Source organism: Dama dama, chromosome 5, assembly GCF_033118175.1.
Source record: "Dama dama isolate Ldn47 chromosome 5, ASM3311817v1, whole genome shotgun sequence".
Classification (NCBI taxonomy): domain Eukaryota; kingdom Metazoa; phylum Chordata; class Mammalia; order Artiodactyla; family Cervidae; genus Dama; species Dama dama.
In genome coordinates, this window is record NC_083685.1 from 117,874,615 (window position 1) to 117,891,897 (window position 17,283).

The following is a 17,283-nucleotide window of genomic DNA, read 5'->3' on the forward strand; positions in this document are numbered from 1 at the left end:
GATCTTGGGCGAGTAACTTACCCTCTCCATATCCACATCCTCATGAGCACGTTACCTAACTGCAGAGGGCTGTGGTGAGGATTAAGTGAGATACTACACCCAACATTCAGCGAGCCCGCTGTCGGTGCTCAGCTTTGTAGTGCTGGCTTTACTGTTTATTATCAGATCAAAGCAACCACACCGTGCCGTAACTGGCATCCTCTGCGCGGTTAGTAAGTTCTTGACTAATTAGTAGAAAACTTAGTAAACTGTAGTCTCAGCACTAAAGATTGACGGATTAAAATTAAAATCTTCCCAAGACAATTAAGAGCTCAAATCAGTTTAAACAGAATACTGCAGTCAGTCATTAGGCAGTGGAAGCAATGTAAGCACCATTTTTCTTTGCTAAAGTTAGCACTAACTTACAGGGCATGCAATTCAGGCAGACGCGGCACCACCCTGATCGGAAAAGCTTAGCAACCGAGCATAACGATCACTTTGCTCCACTTCTGATATGAGTGCTACACTTGAGTGTGTCACAGCCTCAAGACTGAGCACCAGCTTCTCTCAAAAAAGAAATACTCTCCTAACATATTGCCATGTGAAAGGGGGGAAAAAAAGGTTGAACTGCAGAACACAGGCATACCTCATTTTACTGTGCTTTGCTTTACTGAGCTCCACGGATGTTGTGTGTTTTACAAATTGATGATTTGTGGCAGCCCTGCACTGTCAGCTGATGGCTGACATTTTTTCAGTAATAACTATTTTAAAAAATATATTTTATGGAAGTACAGTAGATTTACAAAGTTGGGGAGCAATGAAGTATTTTTATTTATTCGGCTGCGCAGGGTCTTAGTCGCATGGGATCGTCAATCTTCATGGCACCATGGGGGATCTTTAGTTCCAGCACCGCATATTTTTTTGTTGTGGCATGCCAACTCTTACTTGCAGCATGAAGCATCTAGTTCCCTGATCAGGGATAAAACCTGGGCCCCCTGCACTGGGAACATGGAGTCTTTGCCACTGGACCACCAGGAAGTCTCCTGAAGTATTTTTAAATGAAGGTGCATACATTGGTTTTTTAGACAGAATGCTATTGTACACTTTACAGAGGACAGTATAGTGTAAACGGAACTTTTACATGCACTGGGAAACCGAAAATTCGTCTGACTCCTTTATTGCAATATTTTGTTTTATTGTGGTAGTCTAGAACTGAACCCATATCATCTCTGAGATGTCTGTATATGATCCCATTGAATCAAAACAAAAAGAGTTCATGTGTGATATATTTACTCATATTTGCAGACATGTAGGAAAAAACAAGGATATATATCAAATATATATATGTATATATTATATACTGTATTAACTATAATTCCCTCCCACTAGCGTGATAAAGAATAATTTTTTCCTTTGGGTTTTCTGTGTTTCTTTAAACATTGATCATGCATTTTTTTTTAAATAAGGGAAAAAGGTTATTAAATTAAAAAATAAACCAGAACAAACAATATTTTGCACTCTAAGAGTTCTTCCCCTGGTTTTGTGGGGTTTTTGTTTGGCAGTAAATAGAGATCATGATGCCCTTTTCTGGAGCACTCATTTAAACAAAGAGGAGGAAAAACCTGTTAATAGAGAAACCAAACAAGCTTTGAATTATCAAAAAATCAGAAAATAACAAGTGTCAGCAAGGATGTGGAGAAACTGGAACCCTTGTGCACTACTGGCGAGAACGTAAAATGGTACAGCCACTGTAGAGAATAGTATGGCAGCTCCTCAAAAGATTAAAACTAGAATTACCATACGATCCAGCAATTTCACTTCTGGGTACATAAACCAAGGACTTGAAAGTATGGTCTCAAACATCTCTTTGTACAAGCACGTTCATAGCAGCATTGCTCACAAGAGCAAAAATGTAGAAACAACCGAAGTGTCCATCAACAGATGAAGAAGTAAGCAAAATGTAGTTAGCGTATACATACAATAGCAGCCTTAAAAAAGAATAAAATTTTGCAATATGCTACAATGGAAGAACCTTGTGGACATTATTCTAAGTGAAACAAGCCAGTCACAAAAAGATAAATACTGTGTGATTCTACTAGTATGACATATTTAGAGTATTAAAAATACAACAACAACCAAGGAAGTAGAACGGTGGTTACCAGGAGCTAGGCAATAGCCAGGAAGATAGGAGGTTATTGTTTAATGGGTTTAGAGTTTCCATTTTAAAAGGTGAAAAGGATACGGAGATGCACGGTGGTGACGGTTGTATAATAATGTGAATGAATATTAAACATAATACTGCTGACCTGTACACTTAAAAATGGTTAAGATGGTAGATTTTGTTAGGTGCATTTTACTAAAATTAAAAAATATATATACCAAAAAAATGTGCTTAACTTATGACCTATATAAGCTACAGCTATGCTTTCAATTGTGTATATTATGAAACATACAGAAGCACCAGAAACTTTTAAAATACATGGAAATAAATACAAATGGAAGTTCAAATATTTTCTTTCCAATGAATTGCCTCAGGCACCCCTCGGGAGGTCCAAATTCTAAAATCTGATGGGCAAAGAAAGGTAATGCCTCCTTCTCAAGCCCAGGCCCCACTGTGCACAGAGCAGTGTGCAGCAGCCCACCCCTGACATTAAAATCGGTCTTCTCTTCCTCCGCCCCGTCTCTTGCATTCCAGAAGTCTTTAACCCTGCTCTAGGGTCTCAAAAAAATTTTTTTTAATTATTTAGCTGGCTGTGCCAAGTCTTTGCTGTAATACACAAGATCTAATTCCCCAACCAGGAATCGAACCCAAGCACCCTGCATTGGGAGCATAGAGTCTTAACCGCTGGACCACCAAGGAAGCGCTACCCTCAAGAATATTTAATCCCAACAGACTCAGCTACCATGAATCCCTAGTAGGCAGCAAATGCCTGGCAAATTCAGAGAGAGACTGAAAAGGAAACTGAAAAGAAATGCTACTGGAAATGCTCCAGAGCCACAGAGATCCTTACGAAGCTACCTGATGAACTGGCAAAACGTGAGCTAGAATGAGGTCTACCAAACAAGTCTTTTGGATGCCTGGAGATACCAAAGTCTTAGAAACACTGCTTGAGCAAACACCTGTGGAGACAGTGAACTAAAAAGATACAGTCAGATCTACAATGAGGCTGGTTGCCAGCAAGCAGCTGCGGAGAGGCTTACCTTCAGGATCTCAGGTTCTTTGATATCCAGAGACCTTGGGCTCCAGTGTTGTAGATGTTTATGTAATCTGTGATGTTTATGAGCACTTGGTGGTGTAAAAAACCAAATCAGGCAGACTGCAGTCATGAATCCAAGGCCAACGCCCAGGAAGAGTCCGCTCACGTAATGGGGGAGGGGGAGGATGAGGTACGCATAGACGCACAGGACAAAGAAGCCCAGCGTCTTGACGGGTATTTCCGGCCGCTGAGCGGCCGAGTCCACCTCGTGGTCACTGTCCAGAGCCGGGCCATCGTCCACCAGCCCCTCTGGCTTGAGAGGGCCTTCTGGGAGCTTCTCAGCTTTACTCTCCCCCTCCGGTTCCAGGTCAAAGTCCTCGGTGTACAGTTCGCAAAACTCTTCATCTTCTTTGCTCGCTAAGGCAGACAGAGAGCATTTCTCAAGAACCAGGGAGCCGGTCTTCGGGCCCCCCTCCTTCAGCCCGCCGCCCTGGGAGCTCCTCGGCTCCGCCTCTGCCGCGGGCTCCGCGGAGGGCTGCGCGTGGCGGCTCCCGGGGCCGCCGGGGTCGCCCCCCACGCCCTCCCCCTCGGAGTCGCACTCCTCCTCCTTGATGCTGTAGCTGTTGCCCTCCAAGTGACCGTTCAGGCTGGACAGGTTGGAGAGCTCGGAAGCACTTGAAGATAAGGCTTTGGGCCTGTGGCTGCCACTTTCTTCCCCTATAATTTTACTGAAAAGCTGAAAAGGGTCATAGATGACTTCCGAAAGGCGTCGCTTAGTGTCTTCGATCTTGGCCTCCATTTCGGGCACTTTAAAAAAGGAGCGCGTGTCGGAAGGCGACGTCAGAGGGGAAGAGGGTGCAGTTTTGGAATCCCCACCTGTGTTCCGCGGCTGCGTGAACTGCTTGAACAGGTGTAAATTCAGCTTGGAGTCGGGGGGCCTGTAGGACACGGCGTCGGACTCCTGCCGGGAGGTGTCGGTGGACAGAGACTTGACTAACGTCTTCATCAAGTGCCTGTGCCGTGGGGGGTGGGGGGATTCTTTTGGCTCCACCTCGGTCGACAGGGACTTCACGAGGCTCAGGAAGGGTTTGGCGCTGGAAAGGGTGGAGGACGAGGCGCTGGATGAGAGGATGGGCGACCGGGAAGGCGAGGACAGCGGGGAGGAAGAGCTGGTTTTCTGCTCGGACAGGGAGGACACGCTGGGAGAGCTAGCTAAGAGCCCCGACGAGGACGACCCCGGGGACAGAGCCAATGGCACTGCACCGAATACTTGTGCGGCCGGAGCGGGGGGCTCCAGCCGCTTTACGGTGCTCTCGGAGACGGGCAAGACGGCGGGGGACACGGGCAGGCCATCCGCCAGGATGAGCTGGGCGCCGGGGCCGGCGGGGTCATGGCCACCCCCGGGTTCAAGGTAGAGGTCCTCCTTGGCTTCAAGGCCCGTTACAACGCCCTGGTCGTCCAGCCCCTCCTCCAGGCGCTCCCGGAACTCCTCCTCCTCTTCCTCCTCCTCCTCCCCGGACACCGAGAAGTGGATGGCGATAGTGTCTCGGGACACGGACCTCTGCACGTGCACTCTGGGGGCTGATGGTTTTGGCATGTCAAGGGTTTTCTCGGCATGGCGACCATTCAGACTTGTCATCGCCGGCTTCACAAGGGCTCAGGCTCTGTGAAAACAGCGAGAAAAACCGGAGGTCAGAAAGCGGTTTCTCCACGGGAGACGCTGTCGTGTGTGGACCGGAGCGCGGCTGAAGCTCACTTCTAAATGGTGATTATGCTTTTACCTGGCAGATGGCCACCCTTTCTCACTTGAGCAGGTTTAATGGTTTAATTTTCATCAAATAAATTCCAGTGAGGCATTCTCTTTTATGAGCAAACTACCCACCCATGTTATAAATGCCATACAACCTGTTCCTTCACAACATCTAAGTAATTGTTTCCTCCCTGTTAACTGGTCCATTTCTATCAGTAATTCTATACTGGAAGGCTTGAAAGACCTGCACAACAGTTGTTACCAGCATTAGTTCAGAACTCCCACAGGATAAAATGCAGCATCCTGGCGATTTTGAGGATCTTGGAACAAAAATTTCACCAGTGGCTTTCCGGCTATAAAAAGTGAATCCTGGAGGGTTATGGCTTTCACTGCAATTTTCACAGCAATCCTAACAATTATTTGGCTTGTGTCTCCCACCAATGCTCATATAGCCTGCCACTGCAAATAAGTAGCAGAGTAACCAAGGGTGGCAAGCGACATCTGCAAACTAATTGCTGTGACCGGCTGGCTTACTTCCCAAATGGTAGGTACCCTGAGGCCAGAATATTTAGGCAGCCATGAAGACATGGCCATTTCTCAGACTTCAAGATAAAGCAAAGTTATATTTTCAGCTGAATCCAAGAATCCAAGGGCAGGAAAATGAAAGTCTCAATGCTGCAACCTACCACCAACTGAGAACCCTGCTAAGAGCTGGGGTGAGAGGCACGGAGGCGGCGTCACTTAGTCGCTGTCAAGACAAGAGACACCTGAAAAGCTGGGCAGCAAGGCAAACGAAGCCAAGCCTGCCTGAGACACCCAGTGCATCACACCGTCCCCCACGCCCCATTCACTTAAGGCCCATTTACAGGGACCCAGGCATCATGACAGGTCCTACCAGAGGGAAATGAACACCACCATCTGGAAAGCACGACTATCAGAGTAGCTAAAACGTACTTGAGGAGTGACCTGCAGGCCTTCTGAGGAGGGTGAGAGCAGCGTGGGACATAGGACACCTGCCTGCTCCTTTAAACTGATGGCAGGCTGTGGCAGGATAGGCCTGATTAGAAAGAAGGGATGAAGGCATGAAGATGAGCATGGGCATGGTGTGCCCTGACACACAGGTCAGGGTGGGTGTTGGGGGTGAGGGCCAGCACAAGCGAGGCATCATGGAAGAGAGGAAAGGGCAGCCTTGGGGCCAGGAAACAAGGCTTCTGACACTTGCTCCTTCTCCAGCTGACTTGGTGGGACCTTGAACAAGCCAAGACCTCTCTGGGTCTCGGAATCTTCATCTGTCAAATGAGGGACCAATGACTTTGAGACTTTCTAAATCTCAAACTCTTATGTTTATGTTTAGAGGTGATAATACACAACCCAATCTGATACTTACCCTGGTAATCTGCCATAGAGTCAACATTATGCTGCCTGATCCTTTAATTTGAAGAACTCCTATATTTAAGTCTTCTACCAAATATTCAGGTTCAAAATGCTAGCAACTGAGACTACCAAAACGAGAGAAAAAGTAAACCTGTGTTTGTTTGGAGGTGATGGGGGAGAAAAATCAAGGTGAGGAGGAGAGGGAGGGCAGGAAAAACTATTTCCTAGAAACAAGAAATAATCCAGTGATGACAAGAACTACAGTTCAAGAGCCCAGTCACAACAAAAATACATCTCAAACTACTGATTTCTACAGTATCAACACTTGAGAGAAATTACTTTCATAAAAACTTTTCAATCGAGTTTTGCCCAAGCTCCTTCATGATCCTCAGGCTCTCCTGTCCCCATTGGAGCCAAGAAAAAAGAATGATTTCTATTGATCAGACAAAACACTCAAATCCAGGAGCTGGCAGTAAGCTAGAAAGACAAAGCCACGGGTCCAGGACAATCCTTCCCTGTTCTCAAAGCCAACATGTTTGTTGGCTTAGGAAGAAGAAAAATACCAGGTACAAAACCCATTTTTCATTTTAATGGTCACCTACTTTTATAGGGGCTTCCCTGATAGCTCAGTTGGTTAAGAATCCACCTGCAATGCAGGAGACCCCAGTCCAATTCCTGGGTCGGGAAGATCCCCTGGAGAAAGGATAGGCTACCCACTCCAGTATCCTTGGGCTTCCTTTGTGGCTCAGCTGGTAAAGAATCTGCCCACAATGCAGGAGACCTGGGTTCAGTCCCTGGGTTGGGAAGATCCCCTGGAGAAGGGAAAGGCTACCCACTCCAGTATTCTGGCCTGGAGAATTCCATGAACTGTATAGTCCATGGGGTGGCAAAGAGTCAGACATGACCAAGCAACTTTCACTTTTACAAGGGTAATTTTAAAATAAAATTATAGAGGTAATTTTAAAAGAAAGTTTGGTTTTTGATGATTCTCAGTAGGCTGAAAAATAAGCTATTTCAATTGCTTTAATAACATAAAGGATGATCTGAAAGGCTCTGCTACTCTGAGGCTGGTAGTGAAAGTGACAGTGGGCACAGGTGTAAATACAGAGAGCATGACTAGGGGCTGAACAGGGTCAGTCAGTCATCTGGGGAGCAAGAGTGGAGAGGCTCTTCTGGAGTTGAGGTGGGATGGTTTGGGAATCTGCAGGCAAAGTCAGGCCCAGTCCAGAAGGCCAACAATAGTGCTTCCAGAAGCTTGTGGTCTCAGCAACCAGACAGGGCCATTAGGGGCCCATCTGCCCAAGGCTCCAACACACAGTCGGGCCTCCTGACTTTACAGGAGCCTCAGCTGATCTCTGACTAGACTGTCTTAAGATCTTGTTGGGCTGCACCCTGCAGGCCTACAATGCTGTATTCACCCAGCTTCAAGACCGAAGAAGAAACAGCCCAGACTCAGTGACGGAGACAATCAATGGTTTAGTGGATGGGGGAATTTACATGTCTGAAGCAAGGTTCTGGAGCAATATCCACCATGTGCAGTCCGTGGTGAGCAAGACATGGCAGCAGTCTTTGCGGCCAAAGGGAAGGGGAGACTGCTAGTTATAGGGGGAATTGACATCAGGTTTGCTCACTGGTAACCAGGGAAACTAGCAGCGGGGCATGCCCCTTACTGCCCCTTTTGATAAGAACAGTCACTAGCTGGGGCCTGGGGCAAATATGCAGGTGGGTCAGTCCTGTGAATAGGCATAAGTGAAGCAGGCACTGGAAGAGCGTGGGATGTACGGAGAGCAAGAGAACAGTCATCTTGAGTGGCCTGTGTCAGCCAGCTGGGCCTGAGCTGGGCCTCCTGAAGGGCTAGGTGCTGACTGGCTCACCACTGCTGACGTCCTTCTCCAGGGCTCAAGCAGTGGCTTCAGAGGTTTGGAATAAACTCTCCCAAATTAAGTTTTACTAAAACAAGCCACATGAGGCTAAAGCAGCACTACTACTTTTTCAAAATAAGAAAATCTTATAGCCCTTTTTGCTCATCTGCAAATGAGGGGGCTAGGTCAGATAAACAAAGATTGCTTCAAGGACCCAAACTGCTGGATAACTGTATGCCCTGGAACCAGAGTCCATGGATTGGGTTCTAGACAAACCTGATCATCATGAGGCTGCTCCCTCTTCCTCCTAGGGAGTCCTCCAAGCACCCCCTCTCCATCCTTCATGGGCTGGCAGCTGGGGCCGGTAAGACTGACCTTCCTACGGCCAAGGTCAAGGGAAAAGCACCTGACTGCTATCCAGGAACTTTACGTGACTGCTCCAGGGACACAGCACTGAATGAGGAGGGGGCGGGGAGCCTGTCAGACGTGGGCTCTTGGCACTCATGTCCTGATTCGCCACCACAGCGATCTGCCTCCTCAAGCGTGTCATGCACGCTTGTTATTCCTGCTTGTCCTGGCCTTGGTACGGCCCTCCGTGCACTGGCATGAACTGCTCTCTCAGGAGCTGAGAGCGTGGTTCTCAACATCTAGCATGTGACCAGCAGGATTGGGAAATAAGAATTCGTTATCCATCTTATAATCTAGCATCATAAAAAAGTAGCCTCCTACCCTCTACTATCTCAACTCAATTATAACTGGACTCAAATAAATGAGGACAACTTTTTCTCAAGCTCTCAGGAACTGAAATGTCAATAAAGGTCATTTCTCTCCCAACAGGTCTCCTTTTTCCAACCACCAGCACAAGACCTTGGGTTTTAACAATAATTTTGAGTCTTGTGAGGGGAGGGCCTAAAGCTTCCACTGTCAATTAGGATGATTTCCTGCCAGAGGTATGTTTAAACAAAAGTCTGATTTGGTCATGAGCAAAGTATGCTAAATATGAACCCCATCCAGCCCCAGAATGGATGGGGGTGCAATAGCTAGGTGAGGTTGATAAACTGAAGTCAGATGTCTGGTGTCTGGGAAAACAGGTTCTATTTGTCAGTTCCACCATTCTGCTGAAAACAAGTAACAATGAAATCAATATTAAAAAAAAAAAACCAAAAACTGAAAAGCACTGGAACTTCAACAACTGAGTAAAGAATCGCAAGGCCAGCAGGAAGAAAGAACCTCAGAGAGGTGAGCCCTACAGAAGCTGCTCTTGCCCTCAAAACACTGGATGATTCTGCCAAATTGGAACCTTCATTTTATTGATCTTCTGAGCAGAAATCATAGTTCAGGGCTGGCTGAGGTGGAGCCCTAACTGGAGATTGTTCCCCAGTGAGCTGGGACGTCAAAGAGCTACACCTACCTGGGAGTAGGTGAACCAGAGGCAAATGGCCCTCACTTAGATCTGAGCTTCAAGGCCCTTAAGCTAAGTGAAGGGAGCCAATCACAGAAAGACGAATACCGTGTGATTCCGTTTTGTGAGCTATCTAAAGTACTCAAACTCAAATAAACAGAAAGTAGGACGGCAGTTACCAGGGGCTGGGGAGTAGGAAATAGGGAGTTGTTTTGTAATGGATATAGAGTTTTGTCTGATTAAAGAATTCTATAGATCAGTTGCATAACAATGTGAATATATTTTCGCTACTGAGTTGTACACTTAAAAACAGGATGGTAAATTTTATGTTATTTATATTTTACCATAAGACTCTTGAGTCCCTTGGACTGTAAGATCATCAAACCAGTCAATCCTAAAGGAAATCAACCCTAAATATTCATTGAAAGGACTGATGCTCAAGCTGAAGCTCCAATATTTTGGCCACCTAATGCAGAGAGTCGACTAATTAAAAAAGACCCTGATGCTGGGAAAGGTTGAAGGCAGGAGGAGAAGGGGATGACAGAGGATGAGATGGTTTGATGGCATCACTGACTCAATGGACATGAGTCTGAGCAAGCTCCAGGAGATGGTGAAGGACAGGGAAGCCTGGCGTGCTACAGTCCATGGGGTCACAAAGAGTCAGACTCGACTGAGTAACTGAACAACAATAATTAAAAAATAACTTTAAATTCACCAGTCACAACTTTAGAGTGAAATAATATAATACTCTGAACCACTTATGCCGACTAAAACAATTCAAAAAGCTCACATTGTTCTTTAGTGTTTATACCACCATGTGGTTATGTTATAAGATAATAAATGCAAATGTATTCATTTATGCTCTCATACTTTTAGCAGGTGGGGAAGTTATTTAGAGCCAAATGCTCTCTGAACCTTAGTCAGGTCTGTTTCAAGGAAGCAGAGTATCTTGAACCATTTTGGGGATGATGAGTCTTGATTAAAGTCTTCATTGTAAGTCTCCAGTAAAGTTATTATGCCTTGTAAAGATGTTCATAGCTCTTACTAAGACTGAGAAAGCCTCTAACAAGGGCTTCTCTCCCCAGCATTGATGCAGGATCATAGTCTATTCAGTCTAAAAATAAGGAACAAATCAATGGGTCCCATCTAACCTGAATTCATAAAAAACAAAGGCCTCAACAAGAAGCTGGTAGCCAACTGCCCTCCCAACATGCCCTCCCATGGATATCACGAACTCCATGATATCAACCTCAGCAAAGTCAGTTAGAATAGCAACATCCATGAAATGTACTTTATTTCTAGTCACTCAAAAAGGTTATCATCATTAATTAGTCCACGAAAAGCCAATCAACAATAAATCAGATTGTACAATGAAAAATGAAGAACTCTTTCAAGGCTCACTGTTGGCATTTATTAACTTGGAGATAACAACCTCTCTGAATCTGATAGGTTTGTTTTCTGTGAGTTTTCTGGACTAGTTTGCTATTAATAACTGCCCTTCCTGCCTCTAGCTGTATTTGAAACAATTCAATCCTGGGATCTTACAGAGCCATGAAAAGAGAAGAGTTCCTTCCAGGCCACCCACTCATCAGCAACTCATCTCCTTGGTCCTCTCACATTAGAACAGCCAAATAGTAATGTGGCCGTTATTATTATCAACATCAACATTATTATTATTCTCATTCATATAGTAGGTTAGAGGACGTGCTGAAGGAAGGAAAAAGAGGAGGGAAATGGGCAATTGTGATTGAAAATTAAACTTGTCTCCAGATGTAGAGAGAGCACAGTAACACAGCATCTTAAGAGGCAAGCCTGGTTTGGAATATGCCTCATTTCTCAGAAGCACCCCTAATCTTTCAAGATCATTGTGAAAATTCTTTGTCTTTGTAAAATTTGGCCCGTTAAGATATTTGCTGTCTTTGGACAAGCTTGCACTTGGACATATGATGTATGGGCACCATCTGCTAGCATGGGTTGTGTCAGTCAATAGTCTTAATTCCAAAGCATCTCTTGGCAGAGGAAAAGAGTCAAGCTGCATTGTACTGCAGACGATGTCCTAACATCTCTTATCTGTGCAAGCTTTTAATAGGATTTGGTTTTATGAAAAGTAGAGAAGGGCCTCAGGACTCGTTTTTTTCCATCTTGATGCTGCAGAGGAAGTGGTGAATCTGGTCAAGAACAACTAGTATAGGCAGGTCTGATTTAGCCTAAAAATCTCAAGTACATCTTAATAGCCATCCCTTGATTCATTTAAATTCAATGAAGCAGCTGAGAACTGCCAGCAGCCAACAGATTCTAATCTGTTAATACTCCACCTTACAAACAAAAATCAATATTGACATTGTAGATAATGAACTAGTGCTAGCCTCAGCTTCATTTAAAAGGAGAAAAGAAAGAAGAAAAGATAGTACTCTGCTACCAGCACAGGCATCCTCACGAGGCACTTAGGCCTTGACTGTGAGAAACCTGGAACTCCTATGCCATCAGTTGTTAGGTTCCCAGACTGACTCAGTCTCTTCCAACCTAGTAGAACAACACAGCACAAGGGTGATACGATTAACACACAACAGCTTCACCCTCTGCAGCCTTTTACACCTACTATGAGGAAGCCCCCCCTGGAAGAGGGCCACATCCCTGAAGGAAAAAGGGGTTCAGAAGCATCAACGTGATGAGAATTTTGCTTTATAGATTGCTGGATGGTTCTGGTAATGAAATCCAAATGCAGTAACTCTTTCAAAACCAGGTCACACCTTCAGCACAACCACATGAGGCCTATGGAGGTTTATAAAAGATAATCCCGATGCCATCCACGGGGGGCGGGGGTGGGGAGATCTCAAGGAGACAACAGATGTCATATGATGACGTCTATATGAAAGTTCAAAACAAAACAACTCTGAAGTAATGAAAACTCAGGATAGATATGCCCAAATCAGATGGCGCTAATAGAATAATGGGAGTCTGGGAATTTTTTTTTAAGCAGAAAAACCATGTTATGTGACTTAGGAGGAAGAGATGTGAACAAAATAATATGCTGGATGTGAAACAGCAGCATATGGAAAGGCACTGAGATGAAAACAAGTCAATCAAGTTAGAACAAGACAGCTGCTAAACGACTGGGTCGGCTATAGATGAAGGGCTGTACTGGAGGCATGGGAGGAAGATTAATATTTGATTTTAGAGGCAGGGAATTAATTGCTCAACACCTCTGAAGCCTCAGTGCTTGGATTTATATTTAAATCTTAGGAAACAGAACCACTATAGGTTCTTGGGAAGTCTGCAACCTGGATGTAAATAGTTTTGTTCAGGTGAGCGCCTGGAACCTGGGAGACTGTGGTGCTAAAAATCCAGGAGGATGAGCAGAGGGTAGAGGCTGTGGTCACGAAAGAGCACATTTTTCAAGAGCTCATCGGGTCAAAAGTTAATAAGGAAGTGAATCTGACAAAGAGTAAATGGAGTTCCTTATTCAGTTTTCATTTTTGCAACCATTTATTGATTTATTTATGGCCACACAGTGTGGCTTGTGGGATCTTAGTTCCCCGACCAGGGATTGAACTCAGGCCCTCAGCAGTGAAAGCTCAGAGTTCTAACCACTGGACCAACAGGGAACTCTCAAAACCATTTAAAGTCTGAGATTATTTCCAAATGAAAAAAAACAACAACAAAAGCAGTTTCCTAACTACTGTTTGGCTTTGGGTCTGTTGTCATATATTGCTCCCTCCCTCTGCCCATGGGCCCTTCCAGTCAGAGTTACCAAGCTCAGTTACAGGAGGGAGCCCAAGTTTTAACTCTCTTTGAATTTTTTAAACTTTATTTTGAAATAATTATAGACTCTCAGGAAGTTGCATAAGAGAAGTCCTGTATACATTTCACCAATCATTCCTTATATTTTAAAATCAAACTTTTTTTTAAAGTGATGTTTTGATCATGCCGTGGGGCATGCAGGATCTTGGATTCCCGACTAGGGACTGAACCTGCACCCCCTGCAGTGGAAGCGCAGAGTCTTAACCACTGGACCACCAGGTCAAACCTTAAAGGCAAATTCCAAATGGTTAGGAAGTCAAGTTTTAACCACAGACCACGAATTCATCCCTGTTAAAAAAACGTATTCCAACGGGCAGAGTGAAACTTCCGCTTACAAGGACTTTCTAATAGTCTTGCTTAAGGTCTTCAACGGTCAGCTTTGGGAAGACATCATCAGTAGATACTTCCCAAGTACAGGAACAGCCAATTCACCCGAAAGTTCAAAAGGCCAGGAACAAAAAAGCTCAGCTGACCAGATACAACAAAGAATCAAGAAACAAATCAATGAAACAATTTTGGTCATCAAATTTCATCATTAAAATATAACATGGGATGATGTCAAGGGCATGTTGAGACAAACCCTCTATTATATTGGCACATAATCAGCAAAAACTTTTCTGAAACCAATTCTGCAGTAACTATTAAGTACCTCAGTAATGTTCACACCTACACACACCAGGCAAAAAAAGGACTGGAGGGGCATTAATGCTAGTTTTCTCCATGTAACAGGCTTATGGGTAATCTTTATTTTCTACTTTTTAGGTATTTCCAAATCCTATTAATTAGGTAATTCCAAATATTTTCATAATCTGGGGGGGGGGGGAATTACATGTAATAAGTGTATGTCAATTTCAAAAATAAAACATTAACTTCAGAATATCTAATTGTATTAATACTAGCTGCTCACCCCCACAACTTACCCATGAGAAAACTAAGACACAGAAAGATTCATTTTTGTAAAACGAGTCACACCATATGTACGTATGTAATCTGTTTTTATACTCAAGAAGTAATCTAGCATCTGGAAAGTAATCTAATATCTGGGAATCAGCAAGACCTTTGTGTTCAGTTCTACTAACGTGGTAGAATCTGACCCTCAAGCAAATGTATTTACTCTAACCAAGCCTCCATTTCTCCATCTGCAAAATGGGAATGACAAAAGACAATTCAGAAGATTAAATAAAACAATTTATATAAAGTACTGAACATGGTCCCTGGTACAGAGCAAGCATTTCTAAAATGTTAACTGTTCATATGTAAGTATTTCCTCAAGTCAACAGATTCTTTCACACATGACTTTAGCTTTATGAAATGAATATTCTGTAATGGAACCATTTCAACACGGGCTACTACAATATTTTCTGCTATGACACACAATGCTATAATGCCATACATACCTCTGTCAGCTTCTCTGATTATTTCCTTGTGTGTCTATGTGTGTTTGCTCAGTCATGCCCAACTCTTTGTGACCCTATGGACTGTAGCCTGCCAGGCTCCTCTGCTCATGGAATTTTCCAGGCAAAAATACTGGAGCGGGTTGCCATTTCCTTCTCCAGGGGATCTTCCTGACCCAGGGATCACACCTGCATCTTCTGTGCTGGCAGGTGGGTTCTTTACCACTGTATCACCTGGGAAGCCTGGTTATCCACTTAGAAAATATTTTTAGACGTGGAATTACAGAGCCAAATAGCATATATAAATTTTCACTGCAACTTAAAAAAAAACACACCATTTCAAGTTCATTTTAAAAAAATGTTCAAAAAACAGATGTATGGAGAGGAAAAGTGAAAATTTTTCCTGCTTTCCCCAAAAATCAATTGTTTACAATGCACCCTCTGTCCTTCTACATGTATTTATAAATACACACAAACACACAGAGCTTTTTTGTTTTTAGTCTTAAGTCATACAACACATATTGTTTTGCACTTTGTTTTTCACATATTTCCTGGGCCCCTTCCTAATGCCAATACATACAAATCTACAGGCACACACACTTTTGTTTCATGGTATGGATATACCATCATTCATTTAATCACTCCTTTATTGACAGAAATTTGAGTTTTTTCCAGTTTTTACACTAAAAACAACGCTGCTTTGAAAAGTTTCCTATGTAAATCTAATGCACAGAGCAAGTCTATCATAAAGTTTCTACCTTGAACCCCTATCATGACTGAACATTATTTTTAATTATTACCCATCTGATGGATGGGGAAAAGGCACCTCAATGCTTTGAGAATAAGTTCATGTTTCCCCGCAGCTGTTTCTCTTCTCTTAACTGGCCGTTCACTTTTCTTGCCCAAGGATTTTTCTTAATCACTTTACGTATCATGGATAATTAACACTTTGTCTACTGTATGTGCGGGAAATATTTTTCCCCATCTCTGACTTTTAACCATTATGGTCCTTTTAAAAAAACATACAAAGTTTTATATTTTTAGTGTTGTACCTCTCAATCTTGTCTTTATATTTTCTTAGTTTTTACTTCCTGAAGAAGCCTTCCTCATTCCATCAGCATAAAAGTATTACTCTCTGAAGTCATTTTAGAAACCACTGACAATAACATATATAACACATGTAACGTTCTCTGTTCCTTATACAAGAATTAAATTTTGACTTTGGAAAAAACTGACCCATTTGGACAATCATATTTTCCAGCTATAATAAGCAATAAAGTACTTGAATTTTTCCTCTCCAAATCATACTAGTCAACCAGAAAACCTAGTCTACATATCTGAATCCACTCATATCTATTGACTGTTTAGTTTCACATGCAAAAAGTATTTTTGATTAATTCTTCATAAGTTGAAAAAAAGTCTCTGAGAACTTAAAGAAATTAGCCTTTCTTTTTCAGTGAGAAACAATACTTTTCATACATGCATCAATAGACTTAATCTTGATAAAGGGCAGTAAAATCTGCTTAAATGTATACTTACATCAGAATTTTATTTACAAGTAAAGAATCTGAGGCCTGAAGAAGACAATGTTTTAAAAATCAGGTTTAAGAAGTCTGTGTGACTGTGTGTGTAGGGGACAGCAGTGGGATTGAAAGGAAGTGGAGGGGAGGAGATGAGAGAAGGCGGCAAGAAAGAGGGCTTCCCAGGCGTGGGGTGTGTGCTGGCCCTTGGAGGTTGGACAGCTGACTGCAGAGACCAGGTGGAGAGTACGTTCCAAGTGAAGGATGGAGTGAGGGTAAAGGGAAGGAGGCAAGACACCCAAGGCCACATTCAACACCTGCAAGAAGGCCTGGAGGTACCGGGTTCCTGGCAGAGGTCCTGGATGGCCATCTGTCCACCCTGTGGCTCCCTCTGAAGAGAACCACTTGCCCACAGGCCCCCTGAGATCTCCCCCATCCCACTCCACCACCACAGAGGATTGTGACCGGGAAGGACTTTAACTGAGAGCAGCCCTGTGATACAAGCCGGCCCCGAAGTCCGCCCCCAAGTGTGAGATTTTGACAACTGCTCCGTTGGTAGTGGAATCAGTCACTGAAAACGCAGACCAAGGGAAGCCATAAGGCGGCAAGGCTAGGAGCCCTGCGGAGGACCAAGACCCTCAAATGACGGTGACGGGGCTCACGCCCTTCACCTCCTCGGACCTTGGGTTCTTTCGCTGTAAACCAGGGCGAGGGGAGGGAGGGTCCTCCGTTATTTTTAAGGAATTTTCCAGAAAGCTCTAAATTTTATCAGTCTGTGAGTCTATAAGTCAATTACCATGGGAAAGAACCTCCTTAGAGTCCTACTTTTTCATTTTGCACCAGAGAAATTCTTGGCCAATGCTCAAATCAAGCTAAGTACACTTGGACTAATGTGCCTAAGGCAATTAAGTCCAAATACTTTTCTAATAACATTCCAACATTTCATCTCACATTAACAAACACTTCTAGACCTTCCGGACTGGTCTTGCTTAGCCCAGCTGTAG

The 17,283-nt window shown here is 43.9% G+C and overlaps 1 protein-coding gene across 2 annotated transcripts in view; it reads right to left on the reverse strand.

Moving 5' to 3' along the window:
• The window catches only part of TEX2 (testis expressed 2), a 108,406-nt gene that overhangs the window by 60,668 nt on the left and 30,455 nt on the right, over positions 1–17,283 (reverse strand). For both annotated transcript variants that reach the window (XM_061144389.1, XM_061144390.1), the window contains exon 2: positions 3,181–4,840. In XM_061144389.1, coding sequence (XP_061000372.1) covers positions 3,181–4,815 — 1,635 coding nt within the window. In that variant the 5' untranslated portion in view covers positions 4,816–4,840. The remainder of the gene's footprint in view (positions 1–3,180; positions 4,841–17,283) is intronic.